The sequence below is a fragment of the Ambystoma mexicanum genome, chromosome 11 (genome assembly GCF_040938575.1).
Source record: "Ambystoma mexicanum isolate Mex_15411 chromosome 11, UKY_AmexF1_1, whole genome shotgun sequence".
NCBI lineage: Eukaryota > Metazoa > Chordata > Amphibia > Caudata > Ambystomatidae > Ambystoma > Ambystoma mexicanum.
In genome coordinates, this window is record NC_090934.1 from 740428629 (window position 1) to 740448503 (window position 19875).

The following is a 19875-nucleotide window of genomic DNA, read 5'->3' on the forward strand; positions in this document are numbered from 1 at the left end:
GATGGCAAAGAGGCAGCTGCCTGAGCGGTTTTGACACCTCTACCTCGTCCATCCATTTTGCCTTTCCAAGTGAGGAGCAATAGCGAAAGAAACCGCCCCTCCATTTCTGTCCCCTAGAACAAAAAGGCTGAGGTTGTCTGACAGCTGCCTTGGAGGTCTGCAACTTCTCAATGCTCTCGTCAGCCTTGTTGCCAAAAAGATGCGACCCATAAAAGGGCATGTTGAGAAGACGGGCCTGCACATCAGGTGCAAAACCCGACTTCTGCAAGCACGCAAGTCTGCGCATCACGGTGCTCGTAGCCATGGACCTTGCAACACTATCCGGTGTGTCCAAACCAGACTGAAGGGATTCACACATGGCATCCTTGCCATCCTGCACAATAGCTAGAAAGCCATCCCTTTCCTCCCCTTCGGGAATATGCTCAGCCGCAAGCGAAATACAATTCCACAGTGTGTGTGAAGATTTTGCAAAGGCACTGGTGGAGTTGGCCGATTTCAGCTCCATACTCCCAGCAGAAAATACCTTGCACGCCCCTCCATCCATGCGTTCATGCGTTTATCGTCCCTATCAGGAGGGATGGTAGGGTACGCTGCCTGCTTCGAGGTGGTCATAACCACCTGGACCACCAAACTCTCTAGAGTAGGGTGTGTACAGGTAGCCGGGGTCGCTACTGGATGTGCAGTGTTTCTTTGACAACGACTTGTTAACCGCTGGAATAGACTTCGGGGCATTCTAAGTAGCAGCCACCCTCTTTAGTAAAGCCACATGAAATGGCAACAACGGGTCAGTGGACAGACCCTGATCCAAGATGTCTGTAAGGTCATCCTGATCATAATCAACCAGAGGCCTGGACCAACCAAGGTACTCTACAACCCTCAACATCAGTCTCCGATAAGATTTGGCATGATCACCAGGCTCGGGTTTACCAAACTCCATCTCTGGAGATGTGTTTTAGGCCACTGGCATCATGCAAGGATTGACGCAGATCCTCAATCCGACTTTCCTTGGAAATGAGACATTCCACGCACCAGGCATCCCATAAGGTAGACCAAGGGCACATCCTCCTCCTCAGACCTCTCTTCATCTTCAAAAATATTCTGGAGAGACTGAAAGAACTCCTTTCAAGGGCGAGGAGTACACCTCTTATGAGGGACAGGTTTCACAGACTTAGAAGTAGCCTTCCTTGGAGGTTCTACAGCCACAGGGGCTTCCACTGGTAAATTCTGCCCAGTAGGCGCTGATGGCATTGACAGCTCCGACTCCGTAGTCGTCGATAATGGCACCAAAGGCTTTGAAGGTCTGTCTGGGGGTAAAGAACTGACAGACTCACTAGATGGACACAGCGCTGATGGTGTCGACAACTTCACAGGCTTCAAACGTTTTGCTGGAGACGAAGACCACATGTTTATCGTGCAGACTACCCGGGGGTGAGGGCGCACGAGTATCGGTCCGAAACCGTTCCTTGCCGAATTCAACTGAAGGCGCGGACGGAACTGTGCTGTGAAATTGGAAAATCTGTAACATTTGCTCCCGAAAAGACTCCCATTCCTCGGGGTAGAGGTTTTAGTGGGGCAGGCCACTTTCTTCGGGTAGTCGTCATTCGACGAGGACAGGGAAGGAGAACAGTGACGCCGCTTCCGGGACCGCCTCGACGAAGAGGAAGAGTGTCACAAACCACTCCGGGATCTAGATCTCCTGGACTTCTTCCCACCAGGAGAGTCCCTTCTCGACTCGTCGGTTGATAGACCAGTAGACTTCGATTTACGGGGTTTGGAAACACGGCCTGCCTTCAATTTCCCCTTACGCTCCTGCAAGGCCTTGCCAGTTAACGACTGCCACTTCGAGCAGTCGTCCGTGGCGTGGTCCTCGCCCAGGCATCACAAGCAGATACGATGCAGGTCCGTGGTGGACATCTCGGACCTGCAGTCACAACACTTCTTGAAGCCAGACCGCTAAGTCATTTGGGGGGAGAAGACATAATCGCACGATCCGAAGTAGAAGACACAAGGCGCGCCGAGTTCTCGAAGCAAACACTTCTGCAGAAAAAACGGAACTGAGGCTGCAGGCGAATCTGATGACATCACGCTCGACTGAGGCCTTCAAGGGACATCGACGCAAGGGCGCCCTCTGCCGAAAAAAAATTCCAAAGCAGCAAATCTGTGGACATTACATATCATTGATGTTGGAGGACACAATGCATTCAAAATACAGTTTGAAAGTGAAACTGTTTTTCCTTTTACCAAGGATTCCCGGCCTGACGACAGGGAATATTCATGAGCATGTGAATCCATGCCAGACCCCATGCTGAAGAAACAGTCCACACCGATTTCATCAAAACCAAACTGAAAGCCTACCTCCTCACCTGTGTGCTACCTTCTTAACCTACCTCTCATCTGCCTTTTAGCTCACATTTTTCCCTCACCTGAAAACTTCCTCACTTTCTCTGCCTCCACTATAGCACTTCATCCATCATGTCACATCCCCAACAGAGCTGGCTGTACTGCCTACCTGCAATTGATAATGTATAATGTTGATAGTCCTTAATCCATGTAAGTCCACCCATGTCTTGTCCCCGGTAACTTTTCCATTTAGTCCCCGCCACAACCTGGTCGGAATGTCACTCAAACTCACCCCATTGTAAGAAGGTCACTGCTTAACTCCGATTTTTGAATGTACTGTACATTCTTTTGTGACCAAAAGAGCATGGTTCCTCGCTGCTCTTTCAGTATGTTTTACCTCTGCTGGTGTGGGCCACCTGGTACTGAAACAAGCACCAGGTGGAGTGGGCACTTTGTCGCCAATAATAAATGTTGACAACCCTGTAGCTGGCCTTTAAGATTGCAACCCTAGAGCAAAATTAATTATAGCAAGAGATTTTAATGTTAATATAGATAAAATAATAGCTTACGTTGAAATAGATTTAGAAAAAGACAAAATGTAGAATAAAAACAATAAGGTGGCATAAGGGTAGCTCCGTAAGAGGCTGTTTTTAAAAAAATGTACTATTCAGCATTGTGATAGCATAGTGGATATAAAGCTCATTAACAGGGATGAGAGCAAATGTAACCCTATATGGCTGATGTGCCACGTGAGACTAAAGAAATCCAAAGATGTAAACATTTAGAGACCTTTGATGTCAAAATGGTGAAGGATTTGCTGGAGCAAGGACAACTTAAAATATGTTATGCTCAGGGTGGGAAAGGACTCCCAGTCTTCATCTCAGAATGTTAAGAGGAAGATAATCAGCAAAACATACTTATCCTAACCTAACAAGCTAACAAGGGTCACTGCATTAAGGGTGACCAAGAAGGTCTTTGTTAAAGGGGCAAAAAGAGTTAAAGTATGGTTCAATAATAAAAGGACTGAAGCAAGGAAAAAGATTTGGGATGTTCGCAGGACCAACCAATAAATAGTGCGTTGATTTTAGACTAATGCAAGTCATTGTTTTGATCATCCCCATCCGATAACCAGAACCAGTAAGGGGAACAGAGAATATGTCAAGCTTGGGAAACCCTATAATAGAGCCTGTTTGATTAGTTTGTCTCCTGAGGTGTTGGGAGACCTTCCTTGAATGGGGCTCAGGCATTGCCAGCATACGAATTTAGCATGTCTGAAATGATTTGTATATTACAGCCCATAGGCATCTAAGCATTCAATTCGGCATATCAAAAGGTTAGCATTGAAATCTAAAACAAAAGAGTTAATTTTCAGAAAGTTTAAAATATCCATTGAACCACGAACATCAGGTGAAAGAGATTTGCAGTGCTTACTAGCATGGATGAAGCAAGCCCGGCCCAAGCCAAATGCCAGTTTGTACAAGGGAATTTGAAGCAATAATGACATGCTTAATCAATCTGAACATGGAGGAATATTCTTCAACATACAGTTCGTTATATACCATGGACAATTTTCCTAGTATGCTTTGTGTAAGAAGTCTAAAAGGGATCCTGGCCTAGACTGGGATCCAGTGCAGCTTCCTAAGATTAGAGGTTATTCTCAGCAGCTGGCTATACCCGAGGGGCTGCCTTAGTCCTGTCTGGAAAGATTACGGGCCAGACTCCCTGAGCAGCCACTTCGCCCTCTGATTAGAACAGGGAAGGGGGGTGATTCCCACAGAGTGCAGGTCCGAATGGAGGAATAATACTTCAACTATGAGGTGGACTGAAGGCAAGGAGGAAGTGCGGAAAAGAAACTAGCTGGGACAACACTAGGAGGAAAGGAAACAAGGAGCAGTGGATCGAGGAAACTGGGTACTAAGGAGTGTAGGAGCAACTGACAGGGGAAGTGGAGTTGCAACAGAAAGCTTGGCGGTGCTGTCTTCCGTTCTCCTCAGCGGTCTCAGGTCTCCTCCGTGTTCCAGCCATCATTTTGCTGTGACACACGCTCTGGCCATGATGGATTGGTCTTCTTGCATCGGCAAGCTGCCATTGTGGTAGGAGACGGTATAATCCCCAGCTTCGCCACAGCAATGGACCCACACACAGGGGCAGGAGTTGTGTGTAACAGTTGTGTAAATGTTTGTTTCTGGAGTGGCCGGCTTTCTTTTTCAGCATCTTAAAAAAACAGGGGGATCCACAAGTAACACTTGCAGTGACTCTAAATAAGAAAGAATAGGAACAAATAGTCTTTCTGGAATTCTATAAAATAATTGCTAGACTCATTAAAGGTTTATTTTCGGCATACTTCAGGGAGTGAGTCACTGATTTAGTCTGTTCTTAAACACCTCCAATTCTCAATGCAGACTAAAAACAGTAATATCTCCAAAGAACAATTCTCTGTCGGAAGCAGCTGCAGCTGCTGGCGTAGCCAACAGCGTGCTTTGATGGACTGTGCACGGCTGTTACGGCCTAGGGTCCCTTCCTCTAACCAGAAACCCTTGGATTCGGAAACCCTCGGTGCGAGACATGCTGGTTTGGTCTTCCTGCTTCAGGCTGTGCTCCTCTCCCGTATGTGTCCCTTTGGACGCTGGATGGTCTTCCTGAGCCCCCTCGCCTGCTACAGTGAGAATGGATCGAGTGTAGGGTAAAGAGAGTCCCTTTAGAAGTTTGAGAGGCAGGACATTTTCCAGGCAGGGTCATGAGCCAGATAGGCGGCAACATAACTCAGACTTGACCGTGAACCAAAATGAGTCCCTTTCAGAGTCGTAAGCAGTGCTGCAGGATTACTGCCTTGTTGCTAGTCGAGCAGCCTGTTTGTTTAGGTCCCCATCTACAAAGCCAACTTGGGGGATCATGCTCTATTGGCTTGATCTATTGAGGGAGCAGAGAGGCCACGTAGCTGGGAGGATTGCCTCTGTGAAGTAGGCGCCTCCCTTCTACATGATTAATATGTCCAACAGTAGAGCTCAAGCTAAGAAAATGACTATGCCTATGGTAACTGCACCTTTAGTTAGATCTCCTCTACGGATAACCGCTGCTTAGCTGAAGTACTAGTTTTAAGTGCCTGAAGGAAATGGCGTGTACAAAAAAGGATCTTGTGCTCTGGACAATGAGGACGACTTGGGCTATTTGCCAGTCACATCAGCCACAACTGAGAAATCACTGGTCCCAAATGGTCTTAATGCGCTGGTTGTTATGAACAATGGAATAATTTCTGGGTTAGCAACAGTGTACAAAGTTCAGTTAGCTTTTACAGAACCTCACTGGCAGCCCCTTTCAAGATTTCCAGAACAGAAAGACATTAATTTGGCACATGTTAGCCAAATGCAATGGCTACAGATGAAAGAAAGAATAATTGGAGAACTGAATTCATGCCAAAACCTCTCTGACTTATTTACATGGCTATATGCAATAGTTAATATTGGTGTGCAATTCCGTCCAGATAAAATTGACACATTCTGTCAATGTGATCAGCCCACTGATACAAAAAATCAGAGCTCCCAAAGTGTAAACCTCCAGAGATCCCAAACAACTCAATGCGATTTGAGCGGCACCTCCCATCTGTGATTCAACCAACCACCTCTGGAAGATAAGAGTATAACCTCAGGAGACATCAGGGCCACTGTCTGTCGGATGGTCTCTGGGTTGAGCAATGCATCACACCCCTAATGGACAATTTTTGAAATTTCAAAAAATGTCACCCAGTGTGCAAGTCACATCAACTACTCACTGTACTCCCTCCAGCATCGATGATCAGCATGCACATGTGCCTAGATTTATGTTCCCAGTCGTTTCAGGAGAGTCGACTCAGGTATTGGGACACCAACCCCCCCCCAAGCTCCCTGTTAAGCAGAATTCTATGCAGTACCCTTTGGGAACACCACACACAATTAAGAATCCAAAAGTGACAGTACAATTTCACCTTTGGTACAAACCTGTACTACACAGTTAAAGTGGTAGCAGAGCAGGCACTTATCTCAAGAGTAAGTGAGCAGTATCAAATAGTTACACAAAGGACAGCAATTACTATGATTCAGGCAAACACTGACTCAAGGTTTTCAAGTAAAAGAATATACATTTATTTCACTCTTCAGTTGTATAACATTACACTATTCTAAGCAGCCTAAAAAAAAAAAGAAATCACACTCTTAATACACCACACCACTTCCCTTAAATTCCAGACAAGTTAAGCTCACAAAATGAAGAGGAGGGAAAAACAAAAGTTAACAGAAATGGTTCCACACCAACAGGTAAGTACTCAGAGCAAGCTAACAAGAGAGACTATAATGATAAAATCAGATAGAAAAGGCTTAGGGCCAAAGTTAATGGTTCAAAAGTATTTTGCTCAAGATAATACAGTTCAGAGTAGTTTGCGGTAAAGTTTGTGGCACGGTTTCCGGACGAGGTTGGTTGGTAGAAAAGTTAGTTCAAAGAGAAGAGAAGGGCAAGCCCTCGGATTGGAGAAAGACTTCAAACACTTTCACCGCAGCTGAACGAAACGCACAACCGGATTTGCACAGTACCTTAAAACGGAGAGGGGGCTGTAGCTGAGACAGACGTTCCTGGTAGTTCCTGCAGGCTCACGGTTCCTGAAGCGACTGTCGTACTGACAAGAAGTAGGAAGACTGGAGGGTCCTGCACTAACCAGGGAAGAAACCAGCAGCAGTACCAAACAATGAATAAAAGGTGCGCTCCTTAAAACCCAAGCAGGGTCCGACCTTCCTGGCTATCCGGCCCACTGTAGCTCTGTACAGCGAATTCGACCAGAGGAGGGGTCCTGGCTTGCAGTTTGGGAGAACTGGTTGGTCCCACCAGCTCAAGGGAAGATGTTTCCTGGAGGATCTTCTCCGTCGTCGGATTCTGGAGATTCGGACCTGCAGCAGAGCTTCACCGTCGTTGTAGGGGTCCTCTTCTTCCAGTTCCTCATTGGTTCTTTCGTTCCAGTGACGGCTCTGCTCTTCCAGTCCCAGAGACCTGCTTTTTATGCAGTTTTCCCCCATTCATACAGCCTGGCTGTCAATCACACAGCAGGGTGGGTGGCCTGGCAAGCCCAGTCCCCTTAGCCAATCAGACAGGAGTGCGACTTGCATTACCAAGGGAACCCATGGCAGGGGTCCTAAAACCCCTACTTAACATCCTGCTTACCCAGACTCTCAGGCGCCTAAAGGAGGGCTTCTGTGTGGAAGCCCGCGAAAAAGCGATGAACAAAGGGACCAAACCTGGTTTGGCGCGCAGAGTAAAACAAGAGAAAGACTTACAAAAAGAAATGGCGAATAAACCCCGCCAGAGACAAAATAAAATGTATTTGGTCAAGCGGGTTAATGTTTGAGGCTAATATAGTAGTCTAAAGAGTTACCATGTTTATATAAGATAATCGAGGTATAAAAGTTAGGGTAGATACCACTGCCACCAGCCAAGTCTTAATGTAAAGGGAGCAACACTGCCCCAAGAGGCACAGACAAAAAGGGATAAGAATTAGCCCTTTCCAATACTCCATGGAAGATGGGGCGTACTGGGTCTGTGGTTTAAAGTGACGTAGGTAAAGTTAATGGCAACTTTACCCTTTTCTGGGGGACTGTAGTCAGCCCCAGAAAATGGAGTCGGTGGGAAATCTAAAAGACAACCCTGTGACACTGCACTGAAGGTGCTGTGTAACGCACATGAACAATATGGTGCCGTGGAGTAGGTGAGGCTCCAGTGCCCAAGATCACACAAAAAGTAGAAACGCACATAGCAAAACACATGTAAGAGTGGGGAAAAAGGCTCAGACTCTTACTAGGTGAAAAAAATAAATCCTAGAAATCCAGCATAGCTGCTGAGGGACTCAGTAGGTAATGGATATCAACCGTTTATGAGCATTCTCCCTAACATCCCCCCAAAAGGTTGTGGTCATTTCTGGATCACAGGTGCCAACTAGATACATTAGCAACCATTGGCAACTGCTCTCATGAAGCTATAAGTTATATTCACTCCTGCTTAAGCAACAGGTCCTTAAGGGTATGCTGGGGAGAGGCTAGCTTGGCGCCCAAGCTAATAGCTGTGGAGTTCAGCAGGGAGCTGGTCTGTCCCCAACTTTATTTAATCTATATATCAGACCCTTGTGTGACCTCTTAACATCTACAGGAAAAATGTTAAACAAACTACGTAGATGACACTCAGCCCCTGGTGGAGCTGAGTGTATGTTACAGGACTGACTCGGCTAGACTCGAACACACCTACGCCACAATAAAGAACTGGAAGTCTAATAGCTGGATGCGTCTAAACAATAATAAGACCAAATTGATGATCTTTGGGTCCCGCCAAGCCAGAGCTAAACTAAGCCCACAATATAAGTGCATGAACATCGATGGATGCTGCATAGAAATCCTAAACAAGGTCAAGACCTTAGGTATACAGTTGGAAGCATTTATGGATCAGAAGTGCAGGTGGGTGGGGTCATTGCAAACTCACATCACCATCTAAGATGATTAAGCCGCACCAAAAAACTCATCACCTAAAAACCAAGAAACATTGGTTAGGGCCATTATGACTACTGCAACGTCTGCAAAATTAGGCAGTTCGTATAGTCTGTGACCTTCCCAAAACAGAGCATGTTTCTGCTGCAAGAAGGAAAGTCCACTAGCTAGCAGTGTCAGCCAGAGTAAGATTCAATGCCCTCTCTTTGGCTCACAGATGTATATTTGGAAATGTGCCCATCTACCGCAAAGAGCGTTTGAAACCATACATTCCCTCTAGACCACTTCGCTCTAGTGATTATGGATTTCTACAAGAGCCAAAGAATAAGAAAACACAAGGTTTTGATCGCTCGTCCCCAGTTCTTACAGCTCAAGGATGGCACTCCCTGCCCACAGTGTTGCGATAGGAAGAAAACTACCTCCCGTTTTGGAGACAACTCAAAACTTTCTTATTTGAATAATTTCCTTTACTGTGACTGCTTCTTGACCCCTCTGCTCTTTATCTGCAGGAAAGCTTTTTTCTTTGGTTAGTTATATTTATTGTCCCGTCTTTCGATGTCTAGTGTTGATGTGCACCAGGATGCCTGCAGGCTTTGGCGCTATATGAATATACATAAATAAAAGCCGGTTGAAAAAAGTAAAGCAATTGAAATATGTAAAAATAGGCACTGCGGACAAATCATGTCATTAAGTTGTGTATGGAGGGTTGGACAGCTTTCTCAGTATACAAGATGGAGTGGAGCTAAAGCATGTAACCAGCTGTAGAACACATTGTGGTAAATTCAGTAATTCACAATAACATGCACAAAAGTACCTTGTAAGCAATTTCAACAGCTTCCTTCATGGTTTTATCTTTATGAACTTCTAGTCTACTTTCAATCATTGCTTGTTTCACTGGATGCATGCAGAACAGTTTTATCTAAAAGAAAAGAATGTATATGTATAAATGTACTCCAATTAAAAACGTACAGTTTGAAGTACCAATCACCAAAGCAAATTAAAATAAGGCAGAGAAAAGAATTACTAACCTAACAGTAATGCTCTTTCTGATGAATTAGTCCTTCCTCCCAGATTCCTCATATTAGATCTGCCTCCCTTGGAGCCAGCTCGATTAAGAAACTTCAGCCTCCAGATGACGCAGTGTGGCTCGGTCAAGCACTGTTGTGGACCCAGATGCCAAATGTGACGTCAGGGCTAGTATATATGGATTTGCTGTGCCCCATGACCTAGGTTCTGATATTCCCCCAAGCACTCAGCATCTGAGGGGCCACAGAACAGACTAAGTGCACATACAGTCACTAGGGGCAGGTTGGAAGAAATGAGGAATGTGTATAAGAAATGACTAATCCATCAGAAAGAACATTACCAAAGGTTAAGTAATTTGTTCTACTATTGGATCCTCCCACAGATGAACAAGTTACTTACCCCTGGTAATGTTATTTCGACTGGATGTTCCTCGCACGTATTCCTCAAGTATGACATCTCCTGTATCCAGCATTAGCGGTTTCGGAATTTTTTTTTGCTAGAGGATGCCATGCGTCGATGCGGTTGACTCGATGTCCCTCGAGGGCCTCTATCTTGAGGATGATATATATATATATATATATATATATATATATATATATATATATATATATATTATATATGTAACTTGCAGCACCCGTTGGCTTCAGTTCAGTTTTTTCTTACAGTGGAACTACCGGCATTAATGTGGTTTTGACCATACCAGACTCTGAAGGAGCGAAAATTGTAAATCGCAGAAATTCTACCGTGGGGTAGGCTGGGAGGGGTGATGAGGAATACGTGGGAGGAACATCCAGTCGAAAGAATGTTACCAGGAGTAAGTAACTTGTTCTTCGAACAGATTGTGTCCTCCCACGTATTCCTCATTTATGCTAGACTCCCAAAGCAGTATTAGTTTTGGCAGAGGGAGTAAAACGTTTATTTTTATTTTTTTATTGTGTTTTGGTTTATCATAAACCTTTAACACATACATCTAACTAAAAACTAAAGAATTCCTTTATTATTCATTAACTCCAGAACTTCACTTTACATGTCACATTTAGCATCCAATCTTAAAGATATTTTAAGTCTGTATGTTAAAGTTCTCATGAAATTAATTTAAAAATTCTTCATCTAGAATGTTGACCAAAAAGTTCTCTTGTCGGTTTGTCACCTAGTAAGAAGAAACTCCACCATTCATCTATTGACAAAGTACTAGTCTTGTCAACATGGACTGCTAGAAAATTCGTTCTTACTGCTGTTAATGCAGGACATACAGTGATCAGGTGTTAAGTGTTTCCACATTATCTGCAATTTTACAATATCGAAATATAGCATTGTCGTAGTTCCTGCTCTTTTTGCGATATAAACGTTCCTTCGTTGCAAAAAAGATTTAGTCTCTGTCGAAGGAACTGGTTGTGACGGTACCTACTTGGGAATTTTTCGCAGGTAGTTCAAGGTGGAATTCTATGCTCTCGCTTCATGTGTCAAGTCCAGCAACAATTTGTTTTGAGCTTGAAGAACTAGTGTTTCTATCCAAATTTGAAGTCTGGTTTACCGCACAAGGGTTAGTCAACAAAACTCCAGTGAAGTGTCCAAATGTCTTATATTTGTCATATCATATTTTTGAGCAACCAAGTGTATGGACAATCCTCGTGTCTTCAAGGAGTTTATATGGCAGTGCTGCATCGGCTAAAGTACATTTCCTTCGGTCGGATACAGAATTTCCACAGGACAATTGAATTAAGAGATTTCAGTCCTAGTTCTGCTCGAATTGCAGCCACTGATAGACTTCTCGGTAGATTAAGAACTTTTTTCCAAAAATGACCCTCAAGTACATTCGAGATCTTCCACAAAAGGTTTCAAGTAGCTTTCGCCCCCATATGTTAGGACTGGCACCACTTTTTGTTTGTAGAATAGTATCAAGGGAATCAGAGAACTTCCCATACCTTGCGTGTAGAATGACACCTTTCGTTGCCAGCATTTTGGTTTTATTTTGAAGTTCCAACAACCAGGGCTTTTCTCCCAGGATTGTGTTGAACCTAATCCCACCTCCCGGATTTAATCTACCTGTTGGAGCTGTTCATGCCGTACTTTCCACTGGAAATTACTTCCTCTTTTCCCAATATTGAAGCCAAATGAGACAATTTTGGATTTCTCAGTATTTGTCAAATCATTTGCATTCATATAATGGTGAAGCAAATTCACCAGCTGTTGCAGTCCAATTTGAGTTTGGGCCATCAGCACTAGATTATCCGCATAAATGATTGATGTCAGAGCTTGGTTATTAAGATTCGGCGAGTGACCGGTTACAGATTCAAGTGCTGTTAACAAATCTGCTAGGTAGAAGTTAAAGAGTGTTGCAGCCAATGTACAAACTTGTTTTACGCCTCTCTCAATCTTTATTTCTCTTGAAAGTTAACCTTAATTATTTTGTTTTATGCGGATTGTTGTATTAGAGCCTTAATCGTTTGAAGCAAATCGGATCGAACAACCCCAAGTGCACACTTTGTCCCATAGTCTTGCACGGTTTACGCCGTCAAATGCTTGTTTTAAGTCAATAAACAACAAAAATAAATTGTATTTTAGCGCTTGCAGCTTCAATACGTTGAGTAGAAAGATTGAGATAGGTGACAATGCTTCTTGTAAAACCTGTTTGTCTTGGGTCGATGATATTTGCTTCGTTTACCCATTTAGTCCGTTTTCTTTGTACATTTAAAGCAAATAGTTCACCAATTTCATCCAATAACGCAATTGGTCTATATTGAGCTGGATTCGCTCCGTCTCCTCTCTTATAAATCGGTACAATAGCAGTTGTCCATGACTTTGGAAACTCACCACAGCTGATAATACGGTTGGCGAGAGAAGCAATGAAAATAGTCCAATTAGCTGGATCATCTTTTAAGATGTTATTTGTGAGCTCGTCTGGGCCTGCTGCATTAGATGTCTAACTTTTTGATTGCATCTTTAATATCATCATTGCTGAAGCGAATATTACACACCTTTGTTGAGTTTTTTTCCATCTTCTGAGTAGAGTGTCGACTTTACGAATACTTTAGCGTAGTGGTCCACCCAGCATTATTCAGATACCCCGCTACTCAATAGTCTTGTTGGTTTAGGGTTATGTTAATTTTTGCCCATGTGTCTTTAGTATTCGGGTTGCAGATCGCATTCAACATCACTGCTGCTTGCTCCTGATCACGCTGCATTTTAAAGCTAATTAACAAAGTTACTCACCATAGTGACTGCCTTAACTCCTAGTCCACAGTCCCCTTTTCCACCATACTTGTGGGACATTCTGTCCTTCGGGACAGGACTGGAGCACTTTTGTAAAAATCATTAAACATTTTAGATTTTTGTCCTTTTATTTTTATGCAGGGTACCGCTTGTGGCCGTAACCGTGCCTTCATGAGCTACGACCAGCGCATCGCCCTTCAGAACTTTTCTATTACCAGGTCTGAGACCATTTAAGCAATAATAGAGGATACTTTTTGGACGGGACGGCAGGTGTATGGATTAAAGGGGGCAATGGACCAGGAGTAAGTTTGCATTACATCCCCTTTTCCCCTTTCTTCCATACTTGTGGGAAATTCCCAAGCAAGCACCACAGTTTATTTGGGTGGATGGTAAACCCCTTACTTGAATAGGTTCTTAAGAACAGTCTGGCCAAATTGGGCATCAGCCATCGAGCTCGGTTCCAAGCAGTAATGCTTAAAAAAAGCTGATGGGGAAGCCCACGTAGCCGACTTGGCGATGGTTTCCCAAGGGACATACTTTTGAAAGGCAATAGCAGCCGCTTTGCCCCGTACAAGATGAGCATGGATGCCTTTCGGAGGTTGGAGACCCTGAATGCTACAGGCTTCAGAAATACATGAGGCAATCTATCGGGAGATAGTTGCTTTGGAAGCCGGTTTCCCTTTCGGTACCCGAATGTGATAGAGTTGTGAGGAGCCTCTGAGTTCACTCGTTCTATCGAGGTCAAATTTCAGGGCCTGCCTGAAATCCAGATTGTGTAAGACTCCCTCGGCATCCAATGCCAGGTTAGGAAAAAAGACAGGTAAGGAGATTCATTGTTTAAAATGAAAATCGGTGACCACCTTAGGCAGGATGAGTACGAAGCACAACCTTATCCTTATGAAACGTGAGGAACCGATGTTCCACGGAAAGAGCTTGGAGCTCACTTACTCACCTCACCAAGAGAAAGGTTTTGAGGTGCTTCCGGAACCGGAGATGATTCTCTTCGAGTTTCAGGGAGGCTGTTCCAGAGGGAGGCCCTAGCCGAAGAAAGAGATCCAACACCAACTCGTTGCTTGGAGAAAGTTCTGAATTCAGGCACCAGGCCGCTAAGCTGAACAATTGTGGGGAGGGGTGCCACAGCTGGTGATCGTTCTGGTAAAGGAGGTCGGGAATCAGCGGCAACCTGATTGGAGGAAGGCTCAACAGATGCTGAAGTCCCGAAAACCAAAATCTGGCTGCCCACCAAGAAGCTATGAAGAGGAGAGTGCAGTTCGATGTGCTTCTGAGCTTGCAGAGTGACCGATGAATCAGAGGCAATGGAGGGAAAGCATAAACCTTCATGTTGTGCCACAGAATCTCGAGTGCGTCTCGCAGTGAAGATGCTCCGAGGCCGAACCTGGATGCATAAAGAGGAAGTTTCCTGTTTGAGAAAGTTGCAAAGAGGCCCACTTCTGGAGTTCCCCACTGGCGAAAAATTTTTGAGAGAAAATCGCTGTTCAATTCCCACTCGTAACTGGCTGCCGACTGGCGGCTGAGTGAGTCTGCAGTCACACTGATATGAGCCGTGATATGTACAGCCTGGAGCCAGACCTTGTGCTGGATGGCCCAGTCCCCAAATTTGCATGGCTAGGTCCACAAGGAGAAGTGACTTGGTGCTTGTTGATGTGAAACATTGCCACAGAATTGTCTGTGTGAATACTGACTACCTTGTTGGTGATAGACGGTTGAAAAGCTCTGAGCGCCAGAAAAATAGCCAGGAGTTCCAGATAATTGATATAGAACTGCCTGCCCTGAAGCGTCCATAGGTAGAATACTTCGAGGTGACCCAGCATTGCTCCCCACCCCAGAAGGGAGGAGTCTGGTCACCATCACTTTTGGGCAGGATTCCTGGAAGGAGGCCCGCACTGAAAGGTTGCTGGTCCAAGACCACCATTGTAGGTCTGCCGTCATGCAGGATGGAACTGGGATTATCTTGGAATCCGGGTCCGAAGCCTTATACCAAGAGATCCAAAGAGCCAGCTCAGTACGCCTCATCTTCAGACATGCAAGAGGTAGAGCAAGCACGCAAGAGGCCATGAAACCCAGAAGTCTTTGGAACCACCAGGCCGTCATGTGCGAGGACTGGAGGAAGAGCTGACATGTCTGCAATCCTGTCCACCATTAGGAACACCCTGGTACTGACTCTTATTCCAACGGAAACCCAGGAAAATCTGGTCTTGAGAGACCGTCATGGACGATTTCTGCATATTCACTGACAGCCCAAGCTGGAACAGGAGCTGAAGGAGAGACTGAAGATTGGTCAAGGCCGTCTGTGGGCAAGGACTGTGCAGGAGCCAATCGTCCAAATATGGATATACATGAACCCGCTAAAGTCTGAGGAAACCTGCAATGACAGACAGCTTCGTAAAGACACGCAGCGCCGAGCTGAGACCAAAAGGGAGCACATGGAACTGGAAGTGTTCGTTTCCCAGAGAGAACCGCAGGTATTTCTGATGCATGCTCCATATCAGGATGTGCATGTATGCGTCCTGAAGGTCCACTACACTCAGCCAGTCCTTTTTCCGAAAAGAGGACTTTATTTGGCAAGGCGTGATCATCTTGAATTTCCCTTGGGGAGAGAAAGATTGAACTGGGAAAGATCGAGGATAGTGCGCAGGCCAGCCTTGTTGGGTTTCGGCACTGTGAACAGACAGAAGTAGTAGCCCTCCCCTTGCTCCCCGGGGGGAACAGGCTCCATCGCCTTGAGGTCCAGAAGTTTCTGTACCTCGGCTCTGAGGGAGGGCGACCCAGTCTGCTGGAAGGGAGGATTGAAGGGTGGTGTAGGGGCAAGCGAAAGCCTGCCCGAGCGATGGAAAAAACCCACCGGTCTTCGGTGATAGTCTGCCACACCTTCAGATGAGATGAGATTCGTCCTATCACCGGAGTCTCGTGCGACCAACAAAAAATATAATTTGGCTGATTTGTCAACAGCGAGACTGTCAGGATTGAGGCTGGTGGGGGCTCTAGCAGTGTGGCAGGTGCCTTAATGGTGCGTAGGAGTCATCCTACATCATTCCCCAGGCGTGTCCTTCATCCCTTTTTCAGGAAACCGCTTCCGGGACGAAGGACAGCCCAGGAACTACGTTTCCCAGCAGGCTGAGCGTGGCACAGGCCTGCTGGGATGGAGTCAGCCACGCCCGAGCGAATGCGCATGCGCGGGCCGCGCCCGAGGCCCTACGCTTGCGATTCCGGCCAGCAGAGAGGAAGGACGTGTAGAGCCAGAGCTCCTGACGGCAAGCCTACGCGGGGCACCCCGCCGCCTGTTAGCCACCCCAGGCCCCGCGTGATAAAGTGCAGAGCCAAGCGCGCACGTTCCGGCAGCATTCTTGAGACAGTTTATTTAGAGGAAGTCGCGCTTGGATTTCCGAACTGGAACCGCGCCCGAAGCGGTTTAGGATGCATGGCGCTCCGTCCAATAACCCAGCATGAGACACCATAAACACGCGATTGTGTTCCTAAACGAAGCATGCTTCCTATATGTGTTTAGACTGAAAAGACTGCAGAGCAGAATTGCTAATTCAGAACTACTAATCCCTAAACAGCGACTCCGCTTATATGTACGCTTTCATTCTGACTTTATTCTTGCCTCTTGCAGTGCATGTGAGGTACAGAACGCCATAGGGGTCTAGCAACACGAAGAGACCAGAAGACTACACAGCAGTGCCGAAACTAAGTGCAACTTCCATTGTTTATTTAGGGCACATTTAGAAACTGGGTATTGAATGTTCCATTCTGTATGATGTGAATGCAGACGGTGCTTTCGTTTTGTATGATGATAATGCAGACACTGCTTTCCTCCATGAAGTAATGTGAGGATAGAGGTAGAACAATAAGTCCAGTAACTGGTTGAGGGCTCCAGTACAAAGGCCTAACTTCATCTGGCATGCGTGTGCATTGTTGAATGTGAATAGAACACAGTAACTGGTCTGGGGCTCCAGTACAAAGGCCAATTTCATCTGGCATTAGTAAGATTGCTAGTGAATGCAAAAGCGCCAGGGCGGAGAACTCCAGATACAGGAGCCGCAGCTGAGGAGCATGTTACCCTGTTCTACCCCATCCCCATCCATAAACTCTCCCTTTCCCTCTTTCCGGTGTCCCTAAACAACCTCTACCCATCCAACCATCGGACCCTAACCCTCTTTCCCCCAAGGGTCAAGGCGGCCTGTGTTACTTGCTCCCAGGTACCAAGACCCGACGGGGAGGGAGGCGTTCTAGCCGTGTTTGTGCTGCCTCTGCGTTGAGAAGAAGGAAGTCTGACAGAGACTACCTGTCCCTGGAGAGGAGGCTGATGGCCAAGAGAAAAACCAACCACCTTGCCGTTGTTGCTTACGACGGGACCCGCCAACTGGTGCTTCAGATCGGCGCACACGGCAATCCTGAAACCCCCTGAATCCAGAGAAGGACCGAGTTTAGGACCCTGACCTTAGTGCATAAGGGGCTTTAGCTGGATCTTTCGCCAGGACCTATAAAGACTTGGCCGTTTGGGTGCCCCCCTTAGTCTTTGGGAGTTCCTCATCTGTGGAGGAATGGAACAACTCCTTGCCATCAAAAGGAAGGTCTAACACCTCCTTTGAAAACTTTGTCGTATGGAGCCATGCTTGGCGGGAGATGTCGAACCCAACCATAACGCCTCGAGCTGAGGTATCCACGTGGTGTGCCGCAGAGTCCAGTAAATCTATGTCAAAGCCTTGGTGTCCCACAAGCCGGTTTTGATGTCGTCTAGCCTAGCCACAGGAATACATTCTGGGAAATCGGCTAGCCCCTTCCATAGCCTAAGATTGGCTACTGCCAGGATGAGGTTGGTGTTCGCTTGATGAAGTTGGAGCGCCGAATTGGAAAAGACTTTCTTGCCAATGGCGTCCAGAAGTTTATCCTCCTTGGAGAGGATTTGGGCCGCTGCAGTGGAGGATGCAGATGCCGGCTTGGACTGGAGAGTGGCAGCTGCCACCACCGTTGACGATGGGAGCGGATAAGCCGACAAGCCTATATCTTCTGAGGCATGAAGCTTGTATCGCGTGTCAATCCTCATGTTGAGATGGAGCCCGGTATGGGATTTGTCCCAGACTTTACGGGCCTCAGCCAAAAGGTCCTTCAGGAGGAACAGGCCTGTGTGCCCCTGCAGTGATAGAGTAAAGGCTCCAGAAAGCACCTCCTCCTGTGGAGCGGGTACTGGGACTACCCTCATGAGCGCAACAAGGATGGTTGTCAGGATGGCCCACCACGGCTGGGTCCACGTAAATCAGTGGTGCAGAACCAGGGGGGAGCGAGAATGTATGAGGCAGCGGTGCCCGAGCACATCAATCCATGGAAGGGCAGAACGGGTTCTTGTTATCCACATGGTGTGGAAAGAAAACTGCTCAGCCCCAAAAGGAAAGCTCCCAGCACCAGTCGTCAAGAACGCTGTTGTAAGGGAAGTATCCAAAATGGGTGTCGTAGACCATGGTGGTTGAGCCGCCATTTGGTCGACACCTGAGGAGAACTGCATCAACCCTGAAACAAGGATCCTGAGCCGAGCCGGTGCATGCAGATCTAGGATGTTTACTGGACATCTTCAGTAATGCCCCAGAATTAGCCTCCAATGGAGGAACCTCGGCAGAGCCAATAATGGAAGGCCTCTGGTGCGTGACCGCCTTCTTCGCTCCCTCGACAGAATCGGTACCACCACAACCCTGAGCGTGGGAAGTGTTAGGGAGAATTCTCATTTATGGCTAATTTCCCTCAACTAGTGAGTCCCCCCAGCAGCGTTGTTGGACTTCTGAAGTTAATTTTTTTCCACTTGGTGAGAGTGAGAGCTTTTCCCCCACTCTTACCTGGGTTTTGCTATGCGTTTCTGCCTGTTTTTGTGATTGTGGACTCTGAAGTACACCACTTCAGTAGCCCCCTTCTTTTTGTGTGTCACGCAGCACCTTCAGTACCGTGGCACAGGGTTGTCTTTGAGACTTCCCCCGACTCCATTTCTGAGGAGACTACTGTCCCCCAGAAAAGGGTAAAGTTACCATTAACTTTACTTAGTCAATCTACCACAGATCCAGTACACCCCATCTTCCATGGAGTACTAGAAAAGGGTTAACTCGTATCCCTTTGTATCTGTACCTCCTAGAGCATTGTTTCGCTCTTTTAACATTTGGACTTGGCTGGTGGCAGTGGTATCTACCCTAACTTTTCTACTGCGATTATATTAGATAAACGTGGTACTGTTCTTGGCCATTATATTAGCCTCGAACACAAACCTGCTTGACAAAATCGTCATTTTCTTGGCTCCGGTTGGGTTTATTCGCCATTTCTTTTTGTTAAAGTCCTTCTGTGCTTTACTTTGCGCGGCAAACTAGCTTCGCCTTCTTTGTTCGCTGTCTTTTGGCAGGCTTCTGCCCAAAAGCACTCCTCAAGGCGCCTGGGTGTCTAGGTGGGCTGAATGTGAGGGAGGGGTGTAGTCACCCCCTGCACAGGGTATCCTAGGAAACCCAAGTCGCACTTTGTCATGATTGGCCAGGGTAGCTGTGCGGGCTGGACAACCCCCCTGCTGGGTGATTGACAGCCAGGCTGCGTGAATGGGGGTTTTTCGCATAAAAGGCAGGTCTCTTGGGCTAGAAGTCAGAGTCGCCACTGGAACTACAAGGAACCGAAGAGAAGCAGAGAGAACGACAGCTGCTGGAACTACCCCGTCCCAGTGAAGCCTGCTGCAGTCCTGAGCAATCTGCCCTTCAACGACTCAGAAGATCCAGTCCGGAGTCTTCTTCCCTTGAGCTTGGCGGGGATGACCAGC

General features: G+C 46.5%; 1 protein-coding gene across 3 annotated transcripts in view; it reads right to left on the reverse strand.

Moving 5' to 3' along the window:
* Positions 1-19875, reverse strand: part of USP47 (ubiquitin specific peptidase 47) — a 2970466-nt gene that overhangs the window by 1309478 nt on the left and 1641113 nt on the right. For all 3 annotated transcript variants that reach the window (XM_069623643.1, XM_069623644.1, XM_069623642.1), the window contains one exon: positions 9649-9753. In XM_069623643.1, coding sequence (XP_069479744.1) covers positions 9649-9753 — 105 coding nt within the window. The remainder of the gene's footprint in view (positions 1-9648; positions 9754-19875) is intronic.